This window comes from Macrobrachium rosenbergii, chromosome 23 (assembly GCF_040412425.1).
Source record: "Macrobrachium rosenbergii isolate ZJJX-2024 chromosome 23, ASM4041242v1, whole genome shotgun sequence".
Taxonomy (NCBI): Eukaryota; Metazoa; Arthropoda; class Malacostraca; order Decapoda; family Palaemonidae; genus Macrobrachium; species Macrobrachium rosenbergii.
Window position 1 is genome coordinate 44,983,623 of NC_089763.1, and position 20,650 is coordinate 45,004,272.

At 36.7% G+C, this 20,650-nt stretch overlaps 2 protein-coding genes across 3 annotated transcripts in view; one reads left to right on the top strand and one right to left on the bottom strand.

Annotated features, from left to right (window-relative positions):
• The window catches only part of LOC136851575 (uncharacterized), a 1,000,137-nt gene extending 996,977 nt beyond the window's left edge, over positions 1 to 3,160 (bottom strand). The window contains exon 1 of the mRNA XM_067125846.1: positions 2,653 to 3,160. The gene's annotated coding sequence lies outside the window, so the exon portion shown is untranslated. The remainder of the gene's footprint in view (positions 1 to 2,652) is intronic.
• Positions 3,161 to 13,199: 10,039 nt separating this feature from the next.
• LOC136851576 (uncharacterized) overlaps positions 13,200 to 20,650 on the top strand; it is a 59,250-nt gene continuing 51,799 nt past the window's right edge. Inside the window, exons 1-2 of one of the 2 annotated variants that reach the window (XM_067125849.1) lie at positions 13,200 to 13,340; positions 18,840 to 18,928. In XM_067125849.1, the coding sequence (XP_066981950.1) occupies positions 18,848 to 18,928 (81 nt within the window). In that variant the 5' untranslated portion in view covers positions 13,200 to 13,340; positions 18,840 to 18,847. Of the gene's footprint in view, positions 13,341 to 13,871; positions 13,989 to 18,839; positions 18,929 to 20,650 lie in introns of those variants that run through there. The other variant, XM_067125850.1, reaches the window with a different exon arrangement.

Here is a 20,650-nt window from a genome sequence, read left to right on the forward strand (position 1 = left end):
TGCTGGGCTAATCATTTTTCCACCATGGCTAACACCCATTCCAGTCGGCTAATTAACAATGGATTTTTCAGGAAACGGGCACCTACAATGGACTGAACACAGCCCTCTTGCCATATGAGGCAAAGTTGGTACCAATCAAACACGGCGATCAAAACACGTGCACAGAGAACAAGTCTGAGGTTTTTTCCTTCGAAGGAAGATGGAATAATTGTACCGAAATATAAAGAACATAAGTCTGAACAAAATCAAGCACACCTACACACACACACACACAATATATATACATACATGCACACACGCATATACGGTGAGGATTCCCGTGTAGCGGTTCTGCGTTTTTTTTTTGTGGATTTTTTTTTTCTGATTCGCTATTTAGTCAACAGAAGCACAGTGAAATTTAAGGGGTTATGCCCACATCCTTGTAGCCTGTCCGGTTCGAGAATCGAACACCGGTCACTCAGTTTGTGGGCTGACCCAGCTGCCGTTGCGATACACGGCCAGCGAAGGAGAGAGAGAGAGAGAGCCAACACACTATTAAAATACGAGCATTACCATTATTGTGAATCTGCTAAAATGCCTCATGCAGCAAGGTGGCAAGCCTTAAATTAAAGAGAAACATTTTCATTACACTGTATTCGAATAATCGTACAATAAACACCAAACTTATAATTAATAACAACAGAGCATATGCATAAATAAAAGTAACGAAAATGTATGAAAACTCTTTCAGCTTATTTTGACAATAACGACTGGTTCTGACGACGCCACGCCTTCCCATGTGCATTGCCGGCCACACGATTTAGCTCAACACGACCGGTTTAAATTTTCCACTGCTGTGATTGGCTATTATCGCCGCTGCAGCAAAATACAATTTTTCAACTGCACAGATTGAAATGTTGCATTTTGATTATTGCATTTGGAAATTATGGGGACAAGTAAAGCAAAATAACTTATGATAGTGCTTAGCACGCTCTAGTTTCCACGTGATTTGTTGGTCTGAGTTCTGCAGCGCCTCAGTGACTTTTGAATTTCGGGGTACGAAGACCGCCAGCGCACAGTTGTGTGTTGGTAGTGTGTGTACCCTATCAGAAGAACACGCATCAGATTAGATAAGAAATCACAGTCTGTCTCACGCAAATTAGTCACAAACATAAATCCACTTCATACCATAGCATTTCCCTCTCCGGGACATTATTAACTAGACCATTATTTCCTGTTGCAAAGTTTGACCTTGAACTGATGTGTCAAGAGGAAAATCGTTACTCAACCAAGTGTTTTCTTAAACAGCTATAAAATCACAATACAGTATTGATATTAGAAGTTATGGATGTCTTGGTATCTTTAGTTGTGTGTAACCTGATTATATGTATATGTATATATATATATATATATATATATATATATATATATATATATATATAATATATATATATATACACATATCTATAAATGTGTATGTTACATCTATAAATACTGGATACTAACAATATTTCTAAATAAGAAAAATTGATTCGGGTTAACAATGCGCTCTTTCCCCATCTGAACTGTGGACAATACTCTGGTTCACCGGCTCGCATGGCAATTACGATATGCTAATGACAATTATCCCTTCTCCTCTCAAGTCATTAAGCTTATCCCCTAAGCACATTAAGCTCCAAACTGAACAGGTTTTAGGCCTACAGTTTTATTCCCCAAAAGATTCATTTGTCCTGTTAGCTGAGAGCACTGCTTATATTTTGTCTAAAAAGCATGACAGCATTACTCTAGCAGCCTACCAGGGAGGCTACATACTACGTGTGCATACGCTTACATATACTGATAATAATCTCTTACACATCCAGCGCATTACAGATTTGCAATTGGAATTCTATAAATGGCAATTAGTCACTGTATATAATATTGGCTTTGGCATCCACTATACCATCGTATTTCCACGTCGTCTAATTATGGTCACTGCTGAACCTTTATTCATACGAAAAGATAACTTTAAAAATCTAAGGTTGAAATACATGAACTCGCATCTGTTCAATGCCCACTACAGATATCAAGTCTATGCAATAAATAATTAAAAGCACCATAAAAAAATTTTAAAAAGTCATGTCCTGTTTAATATCCTGATAGGAATATATAAATAAAAACTATGCTCAGTCTTAATTGGTGGTTAATTTCTAGTAACACTAGTCTTGAAGTACCTTCGGTCTAAGGAATACGTAACCAAATTGTAAGCCTATAAACATTCAAACTATTGGGCTGTGATCCAAGGTTATGAGAACTCGACCTATAAAAGAGACCTAAAAAGAGAGCATACCAAAGAGATCAGGAGACAAAAACGAGGAAAATAGAATCTTGAAAGTTATACTGCCCTCATCATGAGATAAGCCTACGTACGTGACAATATGGATACCAACTACTATGGCCATAAAAGAATAAATAAGTTGAGTAGCTTTTTTCATATCAATATTACTGGCAAGTACACAATGGACTAGGCATAGTCACACATCACTATACTGTAACTTACGTTACTATACTAGGCCTATGCCCATTGCTTTTCAATTCTGAAAAGATCAACACAATGTAGCGCTCCAATAGTACATTGAAAATAAAACCGAAAGAACTGAAATGCTCAATGACAGACTTAGTTATACCACCTACCTTTTAATTGACACAACAGATGCTCAGGACCTATAAAGATAGGCCTAATCCTCTAAGGGTGAACGATTATCTATTTATCAACTTGCCGAAATCCATGCATTTGCAAGTATACTAGCCTAGGTCTACTGATAGCTTAAAAACACATTAGGCTACATCCATTGCCTAGGTTTCACAAACATTACATCAATTGCATTTTAATAAATCATCGTCACTTTATAAGCACAACTGTACCGAGCCAACTGATTAACTGACAGTTTTTCCAAGTATAAACTGAGTTACACTAGGCCTAGAATATTTACCACTAATCACACTATTTATAAAAATACTCTTGACTAGACCAGTTATAACAACGTCACTCTAACAATTTAAATGAATGGTGATGTCGTCTTGTGCTCAATAAGCAGGCTTAATGGCGTCACTCAGGTTTAGTTATTAATTAGCAACAATCCACAAAAACTCATAGGCAACACGTTACGAACCAGGCAAACGTACTACCTACGAATCACATGCCTAGATAAACACTGACCCCATGACGCTCGTTGAAGTCTCTCCGACTGAGTCTGTGGGTGAGTTGCCAAGTCGCTTAAAATGTCGGTAGAACATTATCCGGTACAAAGAAAATCGAGTTATTTTTTTTTTTTACAGGCTTTGAAAAATATATAAAAATCTTTTGCCACAAAAACTGATTTTCAAGGACACCATTCTTCTGCTTCGGAAATAGCTGCATGATAGCGTGATACCTGAAAAATGTTAAATAATTTGAAGATTTTTAAGGTCATGAACTCTTCCTCCCACAACTGTCTGGACACTCTTTCAAGTTAAAACATATCTGGAGAAATGCAGGCATCTTGTTAGTTTTTTTTTTTTATATGATTGACGTATATACAACTTCTATGTACGCAAGTTATATACACGAGGGAAAAACATGTACTTGTAATTACCTAGGCCTACTCCAAACAGTCGTGCCAGGACATGTGGTTTTAACTTTATCAGTAACATGTCCGTTCCCCGTAGGAGGGTAGTGCCGCCAGTGCACCTCATGAGGTGCACTGTAGGCATTACTTAAGGGCCACTGCAGCGTCACTTCGGCCCTAGCTGCAACCTCTTTCATTCCTTTTACTGTACCTCCGTTCATATTCTCTTTTTTCCATCTCACTTTCCACCCTCTTTAACAACTGTTTCATAGTGCAACTCCAAAGTTTTCCTCCTGTTACACCTTTCAAACCTTGCTGTCAATTTCCATTTCAGCGCTGAATGACCTCATAGGTCCCGCGCTTGTCCTCTGGCCTAAATTCTATTCTCCCAGTGACCAGTCCAATGACATTGCAAAATAAGACCGTGATGTATGTTCAAGTCTTCCATGCAATTATTGGCTACCTTAAAAACGAATTAAACATCTGGTATTTCATGGTCATCTCCAACCCTTTTTTTACCAAACATAAAAAGCTTATCCAACCTTGCTACAGTTCGGCATTGCTTGTAAGGTTTCATATACTTACAAAGATGTAGATATTTTATTACCTCCGTACATCACTTCACCTACTGGGCAATTATCGCTTGTTAGGACGTAAGTATCTGCCTGCAAACATATTGTTCGAATTGGGGTTCACATTTTCGTAGCAATGAACTTTTAAATGGGAGGATTAAAAAAACACCGTTTTCCATAACGTAATTTATTCAATTTTATGTGTATATATAGCATAACAGAACAGATATGCTGCATTTTTATTTATTCAAACAAGTAAAAATTACCTGCCTGACCAGGCGAGTACTTCCACTTCCTTTATTAGTTTTAATACTCCCAAAATAGGTCTAGAGAAGTGGGTAGTGATGGGTAGCAACAGGAGCAAGAGTCCAGCTAAATCTACGAGAAGAAGACAGGGGGGTGAACCCCAACCCCTCTCAGGAGCACGGTCTTGAATGTTAATTATAATTCTGATCTCTGGTGAGAGATTTCCTGTGCGGCTTCCTTCCATACGCTTGATATCAAAAGAGAACTTCTATGGATGCTCAGTTTAAGCCTGATGCTCGCAATCTGAATTGACGGAGAGAAGATAAATGCTTTTTAAAGTTAAATTTCGTCTGGAAATATTTTGAGCATGATTAGTATATGAATGTATAAGTTTCGTTATTCTAAATAGATATTTTGATACATACAGTACATACACACACACACACACACACACACACACACACATATATATATATATATATATATATATATATATATATATATATATATATATATATATATATATATATATATATATATATATATATATAATATGACGTCCTTTCGTTTTCTTGCTATTTTTCGTATGGTCATTCATTCTGTAAAACTCATTATTATTATTATTATTATTATTATTATTATTATTATTATTATTATTATTATTATTATTATTATTATTATTATTATTAATGTACGTCTGTAGTGATATTCATATTCACTGCAGCACAGGGTCTTTCATCACTCTAAAAATATACTTTAGCAACCACCAAGAGTCACTTTATTTATCGTAATTGATAAAGTCACATTGCCTATACATAAATAGTCTTACATTTGCCATTAAACGAAATATTAGATGTTTTCGATGATATATATTAAAACTTTCAGTAATAATAATAATAATAATAATAATAATAATAATAATAATAATAATAATAATAATAATAATAATAATAATAATAATAATAATAATAGCTAGGAAAGAATTAGTTAAAGGTTTGATACTATGGCGGTCGAAGGCTTAAAAGATGGACGATGAAAACCCTTCAGTCCTGCCGAGGCGACCAGGTTGAGGTCACACCGTACGCAGTAATGTTCGCTGGAGGCTGTTATATTTTTTCAGCTTTATTTTAACTTCTAGGAAGCCTTTTCGAGCACCAGAATATGCTGTCAGTTAAATATTTGTGGGATTCAGTTAGGTGAAATGGTGGTGAGGTTGATGTCTCACAAATCTGTGCATATACATATGTATATAATGTGTGCGTAGATACATATATATATGTATATACCATAAAATCCACGTAAGAAGGTGAGTGTGAACTTGAAAATGTAGAAAAAACTAAGAAAGTACTTGTTCAAAGTCCCGGTTTTCACTCACCTTCTTGCGTGGATTTTTTGATATTCTCAAGCAAGCGTTCATTTTTGCTACATTGGATATGGATATACTGTATATACATACATACATAAAACACACACACACACACACATATATATATATATATATATTATATTAACGTATGTTAAACAGTTAATATCCACATACGATATCATATGAGGGTGACCGGAAGCAGCGGTTACATTTTAAATCCAAGGGCAGTCAGAAGCAACGTAAAGGCTCCAATGAGATCGACTGCAGCTATTTATTGTCAAAGCAAAAAAAGAAAAAAAAAACACTACAGCATTTAGTTTTAACTGAGAATGCTTTTCTTTCTTTATATTGTCCTTTTTCCGTGTTTTCAATAAACCGTCTTATGAATTTATAAAACTGTCCATTGTATTGCTATTATTATTATTCAACAGATGAACCAGTTTCATATGGAACAAGCCCACTACAGGGGCCATTGACTTGAAATTCGAGCTTCCAAAGAATATTAAGGTGTTCCTTAGAAAGGAGTAACAGAAGGTAATGGGAAATACAGAAAGAGGAGATCAGTTATTAAAAAAGAGAAAAGAAATCACCCTCCTGTAACTGGCAGGTGGTGGGAGGGGGGGTGTTACTGTTAGCAGCTTGTCTTGGTGGCACACTCTGTACTAAGTTTTCTTTGCAGCGTCCCTTCAGCCCCAGTGGCATTGCTTTCTGTTTTACTTTTCGTCCATCCCCTTTCGTCTCTTTCTCTCTAGATGTCCAGCTTTAACCTTAGCTTGCTCATTTCACACCTTTCACTTGGCTGGGTTTGTAAACAAATTGGTTGGTGTGGCCTACGTAACACAGAATAACGTATAACGGGAAAATGCTAATAATAAGATGTACAGGAAATCTTGTCACAGAGCTGAAGAACAAAGCGTTTGGGCGAGCCTTATGAGTCTAGAAGTTGCCTCAGGGATAGCGTTAAACTATTATGTTGTAATAATAATAATAATAATAATAATAATAATAATAATAATAATAATAATAATAATAATAATAATAATAATAATATTGCTGACTATTTAGTCGTAAAAACCAAATATTTCATATTATTTTTTCCTGACATATGGTATAAAAGCATCTGATTTCTCGTATACAAATGAAACAGAATTTAGAATTGAAATTGGAACATTTAGAATTAAAGAGGAAATGAATAGGGAATATCCGGAAATATTCAGAACTCTCTGACAGCGTTGCCTGGATTTGAAACCGTTTTCCGTTAAGGCTCGAAATTTTGAATCGTGCGTGCGTTCATTTCTCACGACGGCAGCCGGCAGGGTCCACGAAGGAAGAGAAGGGAGAAAATAAAATTCTGTACTTCATGACTGTAGTGTTACTGAACTTGTGTAGGACTGAATACGGATGAAATCGTCATGTCATCTTTGCCATTTGATTTTTGGATAGTTGTAGATGCCTCCACCGGTAAAAGGCCGCAGGATCAACTCCCAAGCGAGACGGAACTCTTTGGACATGTTCCATTAAATCTCATTGTGCCATTGTTGACCTAGGTAGGGAATTATGTTTTTGGAAGTTAGTCGACTGCTGTGGGTCACAAACAGATTCTAAGAAACTGTCTGGAAAACAGTGAACATATATGCTTTCAAATTCAGAGCCTAAAAGCAAGACAACAGAAATCTGGAATGGGTTAATAAACAGGTAAAAGAGTTATAAATGGTTGAATCCGAGAACAAGAACGTGGAGTGCAGAACGGTTATGTTAAAGAAGGCCATTGATAAAAAAAGGAGTAAAGCAGCAGGTGAAAGATTATAACCTTGGTGGATACTATACCAGAACACGGAAGGGCCAGAGCTAGAGCGTGAAAAGAGTGTGTGAAATAAAACATCAAGTCACGAAAAATTGGGAAGGACTAGACGTTGTATATCAAGGACTGTTCAGATTAGTAACCAGTTGTTATATCAGTTTAACCAGACCAAGCTGATTAACAGCTCTCCTAGGAAAAAACCAATAATTACTGTTCAGATTAGTAAATCAGACCAGATATACATGGTTTAAAAATAAATTCGCTTATTCGTCATTGGCCGGTCGGATATAAACCGTCAAGATAAAAAAAAAGATAACAAATGGTAACCAAAGATCCCCCAGACTGCAGCAGGGGATGACCAGCCTTAAGTAAGAAACCAAAAGATCCTCAGTTTTGTGTTTGGTAATTAAATGGAGGATTTTAGAGTTGGACAGCGTTATGCATGCTTCGGTCAAGTGGATCGAGTCAAGGAACGGAAATTACCATCAGATTCACGAGTACAAGTCCTCCTTCCTGTAGGGGGTAGCACCGTCAGTGAACCTCACGCGGTGCACTGTAGGCATTACTTAAGGTTTTTGCAGCGTTCCTTCGGCCCTAGTTGCAACCCCTTTCATTCCTTTTACTGTACCTCCATTCGTATTCTCTTTTCCATCTTGCTATCCACCCTCTCCTAACAGTTCTTTCATAGTGCAACTGCGAGGTTTTCCTCCTGTTACACCTTTCAAGCCTTTCTACTACGTTTCCCTTTCAGCGCTGAATGACCTCATAGGCCCCAGTGCTTGGCCTTTGGCCTAAATTCTATATTCCATTCCATTCCACAAGTCTTCCTTATTGTAGAGAAAATCTGCCAACAGTCACAACTAAGTTACTCTTCCTGCTTGAGAAGTGAGTGGAAGCATGGTGCTGACAATTTTATCATATCTTATAGAAATATTCCGTATATGCGCAAATATTACATATTCTCCAATAATCATGTATTAGGAGTATCTGTAACCACAAACTTACAGAATGGTAGCACTTACATCATCACCGATACCCATTTTTGGTCATTTATTGTCATTTTGGCTCGTCTGCTGTTATGAAAGGGTTTTTGTCGTGTTCTCTCGATTTTGATTTAAATATCTAATTGAACTGAATTGAATTTAGAATTTAGGCCAAAGGCCAAGCAACTGGACCAATGAGGTCATTCAGCTCTGAAACGGAAATTGACAATAAAAGTTTGAAAGGTGTAACATGAGTAAAACCTCGCATTGGCACTTTGAATCAATTTTTGGGAGAGGGTGAAAAGTAAGATGGAGAAAGAGAATATGATAGGAGGTACAGTAAAAGGAACAAATGGGGTTGCAGCTAGGCACTAACCTCTACGGGGCTTTTATTTTTTAGATACGTAATACCCGATTACATGAAAATCTAATGAGTATGAAGTTGAAATCTTTAAATACTATTTCTTAGCCGCTGTCAGCGACCGCGCACGTTCGATGCAATCTATTCCAGTAAGAAAAAAAAGTTAAGTATACCTTAGTTTTACCAGACCACTGAGCTGATTAACAGTTCTCCTGGGCTGGCCCGAAGGATTAGGCTTATTTAACGTGGCTAAGAACCAATTGGTTACTTAGAAACGGGACCTACAGCTTATTGTGGAATCCGAACAACATTATAGCGAGAAATGAATTTCTGTCACTAAAAATAAATTCCTCTTACTCTTCATTAGCCAGCCCGGAGAGTCGAACTCGGGCCTAGCGAGTGCTAGGCCACAACTCTACCGACTCACCCAACGAAGAGCTGTATTCCAAGAAGAGGGCTGAATGAACACCCTGAAGCTACAGCACAGCACCTGTAGCAAATGTTCTTAAAGAAAAAGGAGCGTTCAGAAAACAGACGGGTGCTTTAAGGCAATATTAGAGATACCAACCTAAAAATCGCTAAAGCTATATTTCTCTGGTGCTTTACCCACCGTAGGGGTAGTGCTTTCAGCGCATCTCACATGGTGGGTTGTCTGCAGCGTCCCTTTGGCCACTAGCTGCACCCATTTGTTTGGTTTTTAACTTTATCTCCATTCCCGCATCCTTGCTTCAGTCTTGCTCTCCAACTTCTCTGACTATTACTTCTTAGTGCAACAGTTAGGTTTCCACCCACTAAACTAGCTCTTCGTTGGGCGAGTCGGTAGAGTTGTGGACTAGCAATAACTCGCTAGGCCCGAGTTCGAGTCTCCGGCCGGCTAATGAAGAGTTAGAGGAATTTATTTCTGGTGACAGAAATTCATTTCTCGCTATAATGTGGTTCGGATTCCACAATAAGCTGTAGGTCCCGTTGCTAAGTAACCAATTGGTTCTTAGCCACGTCAAATAAGTCTAATCCTTCGGGCCAGCCCTAGGAGAGCTGGAGCGCTGAGTGGCAGAAAGTGTCCCAGTGCTTGGCTTGACAGCCTAAATTTCACAAATCAATTAATCTAGTATATTAGAGCGACAAACTCATTAGCAAGAGATTCACAAAATCGTAAACAATTTACAATTTGGGTATTGAGGACAAAGCGATCTATAAATCATACCCACAACATTACTGAAATACAAAAACTTGGTAAATAATTGTAAGTTCGTCTGGAAGAGACAGAGAGAAAAATGTAAATGACTACGATTATTGACAGATAAACGGTAAGTGACCAATACAGTTTGGGTGACAGAGGTGGCACAGACAGAGAGACAGACATGAAGGGTAATCTTTTTTTTATACAGAAAAAACAGTAGGAAACCAATGACAGCTATAGACAGAAAAACAGTAGAAGATTAATGATAGTTTGAGAGAGAGAGATAATGGGCCATGAATATAGACAGTAAAACATTAGAGAATTAATGGAAACTTGTGTGACAGATATAAAGACACATAAAAGGTTACTGTTGTAGACAGAAAGCAGTAGGAAACTAAAGGCTGTTTGTGTTCCAGAGAGAGAGAGAGAGAGAGATAACGAGCTGTGATTATACACAGTTAAACATTAGGGGATTAAAGGAAATTTGTGTGACAGATGGAGACATACATAAAGGGTTATGATTATAGACAGAAACAGTCTGTGTTCCAGAGAAAGAGATAGACAAACATATAGGTCTATGAATATATACTGTTTAACACTAGGAGGCTATTGTCAGTTCGTGTGAGAGATAATGAGACAAATATCAAGGATTATGATTACAGACAGAGACTAAGTGACTAATGGTAGTTTGTATGGCAAAGATATTGAGATAACAAAGGGCTGTGATTATAAACATAACAACAGTAGCAAATGGAGGCTAATGACGGTTGCAGTCCAAAGATATTAAATGAAATCAAACAGACTTCGGTCTATGCAGCAAGAGGGAGGTGATATACCTGAAAAGTAAGAAGATAATAGGTAATCATGATATAAATTAAATGGCAACGGATTAATGATCCTGTCTTAAAATATAGTAGCAAGAGACAAAAGAAAACCGGATGGTAGATAAATCTAATTGAACTGAAAATATAAAACGGGAAATGTTAATGAGGTAATTTAAAAATTTTATTTTCACCACAAAATATGTACATTTTATTATAAACAAAATGTTTGAGATTAAGAAATGGAGTAATGGTGTCTGGAAAAATCAAGATAACACGATAAGGCACCGGAATTTTCAATATGAAAATCAAGTTCTTGACTTTAAAGACACTACAAAAATGATTAAAAATTCTTAATGTTGGATTTCGGACCTCATTGTGACACATTTGCCAATGTTCACACCAGACACCAAAACTCTTCGAAAAAGTTCTAAACAATAATATTTTGGGATGAGGTTGCTTGCCTCGTGACAGCACTGTCGCATTTCTTTCCTTCAATTGTCATACTTTGGAGTACTCCTTCAGGTCAGCTTCTGTTGGCTATATGAAGACCCACTCTTCATCCCCAGTTTTCTTCGAGCCTGAACTCGAAAAGGACATTCACATCACTCAGAAACCATCAACTGACAATTAAAAAGGGGGTCTGTCTGATAAACCAAATGTACGCCGATAGGAGGTCCTCCACAATGACATTGCTTGCTGTATTGTCTTTCTTTGGTTAGTTTGCAAAAACTTGAAGACTGGTCAGTGTCTTATTGTGAATTGCACTTCGATTTGTTTTAACTGGAAACTATTTAAAAATGGCTATGAAAAAGAGTAAAGTTAAAGAAAAGCTAGTAGCCATGACTAATGAAACTGAACCCGCCTAGTGAAACTAACGATGACCGCAAACTTAAGTGCTGAAGATCTGAATTATACCGGCTTTTATAGTCTACGTCAAAGTCCAGTGTCGCTGAGCCGGGCCAGTTCATGCTTGGTTGACCTTCACTGATCGCTGTCGGTTGTGTGACCAACAACCTCATCTCCAGTTACAGAGTTTTGTTTATCTTTCAGGTAATCTTCCGTCTGCGAAGCTCTAAAATGTTTCGAGTTTAAAAAAAAAAAAGTAAGTCGAACGTCTATTGTTCCATTGCGTACAAGATGCTCTAGCTGAGTCAGAGTACTCCCCTTTCAGCAGTAGTCTGTTGAGTCGTTTCGCACTCAAGGTTACCGGACTCCGGACATCATCTGTTGCGCAACAATTTGCATTATAGCCAGATTAAACTTTTAATTTGAGCATTTTATAAGACAACGTTGTAGTGTAACATCAAAAACGTATTCACGTAAATTTCGAATAGGACTATGTGACTGGTATGAACAAGTGTTTTTTGCCTTTTAATCTTAGTGAGGATTATCTGATCTTATTGTACAGGCAGCACCGGACTGAAAAACTGGTAATAACTCGCTGTGGCAAACTCATTGACTTTAATACAAAATGGCAACTTGAACGTTCTGAATATCGATTGGGCAAAACTGGGAACGTAATTTTGACTGATTGTGTATAATCGTCCTGATGACAACGTTTATTGCTAATGAAATGGAACAGAAGTGTATTAATCTCTGTACACGTGTCCAAACTTCGTTGCAGTTAAGGGTACGTTACCACTTCAAAAAAATTGAATTCCTAATATAATTAACTCATTGGCAACACAGATATGATTGGCTATATTTCCAAGATGCCTCGAATAACACGGAGAAATTTAGTAATGAAAAGTGTTTAGATATTATGCAGAGATTCGTATTATACATTGAATAACCGCAGTTACGAATGTAACAAATAATCTGAGATCTTAGTGTAAATTGTTGGAACGAGAGAAACATCTGGCAACGTTCCACTATCCGCGTGTTACGTTTCCAGTTGTGTTCGAAGGGCGTGAGTGCCAAATTTTATAAGAAAGACATTATTTCAAACAAAAAATCCATATATGATAAAATGATAATAATAAAATTACATTAAAAATTTAATTATGTTTATTATTTGATGTTATTATACCATAAAATATCTAAAGTATTAAAAATCTCAAACCAAAGTCAAAGGCCATTTCCAGATTCAAACAATAGGAGAATTTTCAACGTTTGTTGCCTATTCACATTGATCAAATATTTCTTACCATGCAAGGATATTAACTTACGAATTTCTAGCTTATTACGTATAGATTTTTTGTGTATCACTATGGAATTAAGACTTGATAGAAACCTCACCATTTTGTAAATGAGAGGTAGAGGTACCCTTTTAAAAGAGTTTGTGCTCCAAAAGGACGGCCATAATTCTAAATGCGTACAAGAGGGAGAACCTGTCCTTGAGAAACTAAACATGGCCCACTCCCGAGACAATTGAAGGAAAGTTCGCACATATGCTCACCGCACTCACCTGACAGCCTTATCAGTGGCGAATAATCACACATGTAAGTACTGAGATCATGGGGATGTTGTCAATAGACCTGGAAGGAAAGAAACGTTTGCATAAAAAGGCAAAAGAAGTGGGTGTGTTATGGGAGGAGGATGGGTGTGGGAGCCAGTGCGCAATGGCGCTCATGAGACCTTTTAAAGGATGCTACGGTGTGTCAGATGACGAATTTGGGAAGAACAACTCGGTGTATGATTTACCGGAGATGAAGTGGTGAAATCCGAAGGTACTGCGGCGACAGTCATCTTCGGTGTTAATCGATGATTTTATGCATAAAAACGTTTCTAAATTTGCCTTCTTGAACTGTTTGGCAGCGAGTGAGTCAACCTACGTTAAGGCGTAGGCTGTGAGTCATCACGTAGAGCTTTTTTCCCACTTTATTATATGTTAGATCAAATGATAAGATACTTGATCAGATTTCCTCGTGATCGAAGTTCTGTTTGTTCGACGAGGTCGCAGGTTCATTGGACGTTCCGGCTTGATTATGTAGAGATCGGGAACGAGTCTTACGGATTTTCCTATTTTGGATGGATCGCCCAGGAATGAATCATCGTCAGAAATGCCACCGATCTCTTAGAGAGATTCGCTAAGCTTGCTTATTTGTGGTGGGGGCGGGGTGGTTAGGCATCGGCGTTATGTGAAATGTGTAGGTGTTGGGTGGATGTTAGAACCTTTAGGCATAAGGTACGGTGGGGCAGAGGACACAACCGGATCCAGAAAAATTTCATGGGGCCACCAATTTTCATACTATAGGCTACATACATACATATGTGTACAGTATACACATATACATATGTATATATATACATATATAATTATTTTTTTCTGTGTTATTTCCATAATAGATTATTTTCTTCCCATTTTTATCCTAATTTGTTATTATCTGTTATCTAAATCTTCAATATTATTATTTTGTCATTATTTTTAAGTATTATTTTGTCAATATTTTTAAGGGGAGTGCAGGTGCCCCCCCCCCTCATGGATCCGCTAGTGGCATAGGGTAAGCTGTGTTTTGGTAGCCCACTGTGAACTTTGAGGTTAGCCCTCAGCCATCCAAATCATATGAATATGATAGTCTTAGACTTTGTTGAAATTTAGTAAAGCCTAGGTGTTATATGATGATTCTTAAATCTCTCACCAAATAGTGACCATTTACTGGTAATACTAGGCCTAAGGCACATAATTTTTTTCCAATATTGTTTTTTTTTCTGGTAGAGAATATTTGTGCCAAGAGAATGAGAAGGTCCTTATTAAAAAAATGAGGGCTTATATCAGTGTTAAGTCCTTTGCTGTTTTAAAGGTATACATTTTGATACAGGCCTATGATAGGCTAGGTGCTTGTGGTACATGTTACCCATGATTGCTTATACAAGGTTTTTATTTTTGTTAGACAGTGAGCCAAAAGTGCAGTAAGAGTTGAGCACCCTATTTCTACGGTCATGGCTAACTTAAAGGCAGATCAGAGACATTTCAGCTGGGATATATCTTAACCAAACTTTCCTTTAACATAACCTTAACCTAGCTTGCTGTGCCCTGACCTGGTTAGCCCCCAGACCCCAGCATGATTTTTTGCCTATCAGAATGAATTGTGCAGATTTTCTGTATTATTATGGGTAATACTGTAATTGTCTACCATTTTCAGTTGTTTAAAACTTCATCATAGGGTAGATTTTAGTGCTGCAGTACCGGAATGTTTTCAAAATTTAGCAATTTTTCATGACTGTCTTCAGTTTAACACTGCCTTGCATGCAAGGAATGGTGATGGAGGTCATGAGTTATATCTTCTGTATTTTAAAGGTGTAAATGAATGCACAGCTGGAAGTTATCCCTTCCACTAGTGATGCCTTTTTTCCTTTAAATAAACATCACCCTGGTGATGCCTTTTTTCCTTTAAATAAACATCACCCAAGTCAGTTACTGGGATTGGGTGAAGAGGAAGTAAGCTCATGCCATCCAGCTGTTCACCTCTCTGTTGGAAGGCAAGGAATTCGCACTGTGAAATGCCAAGGGAAAACTAAGGGTGCTCTCCATTCCAGTTAGAACCTGGTGTACATAGTAAGATATAAATGAAATTTTACACTTGGGCTATTTCTGATTGATGGTTCTCTAGGTCAGGTTAGGAAAGGGCTGTTTTCACACCCCTGGATGTATTTGGCAAGACATTGAAGTATTTTATTATATTAACCATGTATTTTTCCAACTACTTGTCTGCTTTGTGTATTTTTAACTATTATTTCTAATGCAAACCGCTCGTTGTTGCGTTTTCTCTGGCCCTATGTGTAACAGTTAGTTTGGAGCCCAATGGGAGGACCAAAAATAAGTAAATTTCAGCAAAAGAATTGTCCAAAATGTATAGACCACATGATAAGCTGTAGAAAAAAACTCATAGTACATGTCTGTAATCAGCATCACTGCAGAAAGGGCAAAGATGTTAATAGTTCAAACTTAGTTCAGATGGTTTATTTGTTGAGCAACCTGGTAAGTCACTCGTCATATATTATTTCATGTTAGCCTCATTGATTTTATTTATCTTATTCGTTCTTATTTATCTTATTTGTTTTTATATGGTATCTATTTCTCTTTCATAGGTGACACCTTATTGCAATATGCCTTTCTGTACTGAGCTGCTTTCATTAATGGGTTTTTAAACCAAGTTTGTGATTTAGCATGTAATAATATTATAAGGAGAGAAACAGCTATACGTATCCTAACATTGCCTCACTAATCTAACATAGGGTGCCAGCTCTGATTTCTGTCAAAAACCTCCCCAGTTAGGGATACATTCTCGCCTCGCCTTCCCCATCCTAACCTAACCTAACCTTTGGTGCTGGGTCCTATCTGACTGGTAGCCTGACCCCCACAGGACCCCTCTCCATACTAACCAGACCTAGAGGGCACTATAAATCATGAAGGTGAAATGCAGGAATTCATATTAACCTTGCACACCAGGTTCAGGTTCTAAGTGCCGAGGAGGGCACCAACTGTTTCTCCCTTAGCATTTGCACACAGCATATTCCTTACCCCTTATTTTTGAGAGGGTTACTGCTAGAAGGTATACTTTTTTTGTCTTTTTATTCTGGGCAGAGAGGGTTATACAGTAGTAACAGAAACAGCTGTTGATAGTTTGTGAGTTTGGGACAGTTAAGCCACATTATTCTTGGCTGTGAACCTGTTAGGCCATTACAACTTTAGGCCATGACATGGCAGAAGCTCCTTGGGATGCCATGTTTAGTACTAGCTCCTCAGAGATCAAAGTATTATATATAATAAAGAATGTAGAAAAAATTATGGGCGTGATATAGGAAATACCATAACTACTGCATCTGTAGGTTATTGCACACATTTCGACATAGTCAAAAGTAATAACTGACCTTAATGTCTTCAGATCCATTATGAAAAACTTTGATTGGATACTGTCTCTTCATTCTGTTTATTTTTATATTCCTTGGCTTAGTGTAGAATTTGAAGAATACAAATATTTATTTTCAAATATATCAAATTTTCAGACTGCTTAGTTGTATGTTTTAACCATTATTTTTAGAGGAAAGGTGTTTATCTGCTTCTGCGTTTTTCGTTACCCACACCTTTCATAAGTGTTTGGGAGCACAGTATGAAATTGGAGTTCTGAATAGGGAAAAGAATGGGTGTTTATCCCAAGAAAAGTGGTAAAAAAAAAAAAAAGATACAGAACTTTTTATCAACCCTTAATTTTAGCCAATAGTTTGCCTTCTTATTTGATTGTGATTCAGTCCATGGTACTTAACTATCACCACAAGGGTTTAGGCAAGTTAGGATGAAAGCTCGGGACTCCGTTTGCTAAAAAGGCTATGTAGAGTACACCTGTCTAGAATCCCCCACCCTACTTAACCATGAGCTAATCTGTCTAACAGTAAATTGTCTTGATTTGCCAAATTGTGTATTGATGATGTATGGCCAGCAGTTTATTATTAATTTGCCATTAGAATCGTTAAATAATGATTGGTAAAGTATATCAGTGCATAAATTTAGTCAGTTTGTGCCTACTAATAATAAACTTGACTGATACAGGCACAGTTATGCTGGGTACTGAATTTAGAGTCTAATCTTGGCCAGAAATATGCTGAAAGCATCAAGACTTTATACTGTTAGTGTAAAGTATGTTAATTTTTAGCATTTGGTAATCCAGTGTGCATTAGTACCTCAACATTCATTAATTTTATGAACTAGCCAAGAGTGGCTGCTGTTCAGCATTGTGTGGTTGTAGTAAACTTTCGAGGGAATGCAGCCTAGCATTGAGGAGCAATAGCATAATAAAAATTAAATTTCCTTGAATGTGTTTTTGTGCAAGATGGCAGTTTTGTATACCAGTCACCCAACTTCCCAGACAGGATGGTTGAGTTAGTACTGAATACAGTCATGCTTTATGGAGTTTAATAGTTTTCAGAAAAGCATTTTATCACAATACAGTATCTGTTTTACTTCACAGTTTATTCTATGCTGATGCTTTTATCACAATACAGTATCTGTTTTACTTCATAGTTTATTCTATGCTGATATAGTTTTGAACTACTACTGTTCTTTATGTGGTTAATCCCTTGTGGATGGGTAACACACATGTATGTTTAATTATAGCTTTGGGGTAAATTCCAGGAAACATACATGTGTGTTCAAGATTTTGCTCAATACATTTTGAACGAATTTTATGGGGATAGTGCTCAGATCACTTCCATGTTCCTTAAATGACTCATGGCAACTTTTACCCCAACTCTTATAGCCAGTTGTATAGGAGGAAGAGTTCAGTTTGCCTTGAGATGTTGTAGGAAAGTGTTGTCCAAAATTCCCATCCAATGACATCTCGTAAATATTTTACAATAAATATACTCAGAATTTGTTACTGATTTTAGTTATCTGTTATGATATTGTGTGAGCTGTAATTATAATTTTACAAAAAGAAAAAAAAATATTTGGAAAAGCACTTATAACTTGGTAAAATTAGCAAATTTTATAGCTGTCTTTTGGAAAAAAAGGCCCCGCACAGTGTTGGAAATATTCACACTTTCAACTTCCCCCGGAAGGTACAGAAAATTTTTCAGAATTTTTTCTTATACAATGCGCATATGCATATCTTCCTCTTTCCATTGATGAGTTTTTTTTAAATTAGCCATCCTTAAATTTAGCCAGGTCTAGGGGTGTGCTTCATATATATTTAGCCTGGACTGTGAGGATTAGTTGCAGAAATTTATTATCGTGTATTTATAAATACAGTAATGGGCTGAAGATTAGGTGTGACTAATATGAATTAAGCTGTCTATTTTGTATCATTAGACATAAGTTTTTAAGGTATCTGCAAGCAATCTAAAATTCTTATGTCTTTTTTTATCATAATTCATTAGTTTCTGAATGTCTTAAAAGTAATTTAATACTTTTCTTTTATGAAATATATTTTATGTAATAATACTTAGATGTTCCTTTTCGCTTTGTGATATCTAGGTAAGATAACTTGCTTTTCTTATTGCAGCCTGAGACATGGAGGAAGGCCTCCTGTCACTGAAGTGGAATAACCACAATTCCACTTTCTTCCAAAACCTCTCAATTTTGCGGGAAAAGGTACGTCCAGTTGTTATGATTTGTATGGAGTTACCACAATACACACCCAACTGAATTGCTAAATGTATAATATTAGCATTTTGTGTGTTTTTATTTTATTTTTTTTGTTAAAGTAGTGTTTTCTTTTGTTGAATACAAGGATTTTTTTTCATTTTGACGGTTCTTCCATTTACATTTGCAATTGTTATTTTTGGGATGCGTATGTCATACATGGAGTTTGTTTATGCCATATTCTTTCAATGCTTGAGTAACTCAACACAAGGTCTGAATTATATGTGGAGTGTTTCTGATATATCATGTACAGTATACTGTTCACTGTTTCCTAATCAGAGTTAAGTTATTTTTTACTTCATATGTACTTGTTTCCTATTTCCTAATCAGAGTTAAGTTATTTTTTTAATATCTATTTCTTGTTTCCTTTAATTTCTGTACAAAGTCCTGAATTTAAATTTCATTGCTATTCCATCATACTTGCATTGGTTTAAACTATTTAGAGAGGTACCACTAGTGGTTATGTTTCTGTGAGCTACCTAGTTGGGTGATATGAAATTTCTTATCTGTGTATATTTATTGCTGGCATTAGAACCCGCTTATTTTTCATACACACTCCTTGATCAGCATTTATTGTAGTGTGGCTTGATTATGTATATTCTGTATTAATTTTTAAATTATACAGATTTTGGCCTTTTATGTGTTCCGTCCGCAATGTGTTCCTTGTTAGGTTTTGAAATATTCTTTTTACTGAAATGGCAGCGTGTGTTTTCTAAATTTGAAATACTGTATTTTCACCCAATTCCCTGAAACTTTTGATTCAGGGCAGTCAGGTTGGGGTAGAGTGACTTTTGGTATGGTTCTAGCCTTCTCTATCTTATTTAAAAAGATTTTTGTCAAGAATTCTAGTTTGATTTCTAGAGTGTATGCTGTATTTACTCTCTCCTTCCACACTTGAGAAATCTGTCGACTAGTGGAATGGGATATCTGACTGGGAATAGTGAATAAGGAAGTGTCACAAAATTGTGACATGAAGTGTAATTACAGGGGTGTCTAGCTATTACAGTCCCCCAACTGCCCCCACTTACTTGTTTTGAGGTTATTGGCCTCTTGAGTATGCAAATTTTGTGCATATAATTTTTGGAATGGCTAAGGGTATTGTCAAAGCATGTGGACTGCCCTGGAAGGACACTAACAATAGTTGTTAGTATTTTTTTTTTTTCCCAGCCTTCAGAGACAGCATTTTATGTCCAGTTGTCATTCTCAAGAGTCAAGTATTTCTTTGGAATATTAGGTGCTTCCATGTCCAGGTATTGCTCTAAAGACTCACCTAAATGTCAGACTTGAGGACCTTTTACTGAACCCTTGTTGTTGTTTCCTCTTTGTCTCACTAAAGACACCTTGAAAAATGGCTTCCTTTTTGGTTTCAGAGGCCAGTGTTTTCTCTTACTGCTGGTGTGTAAGATACAGATGATTTTTACTTCTTAATGTACAATTTATTTATTGTGGAAGGGGAAGAAACTCAAATGGGAGTTTCAGGTTACATTCATATTACATTTCATGAATATCATGCATGAAATTAATTGGAACTTCCTTGTTAAGTCCTGCAGTAGTTACATCCTTAACAATGAATAAGCTATGTAAGGATATTAGGCCACTTTTCCTACAGACATACACACATTCCTATATACACTCACAATGCATTGTATGGTCAGGGATTGTCACTGCAAT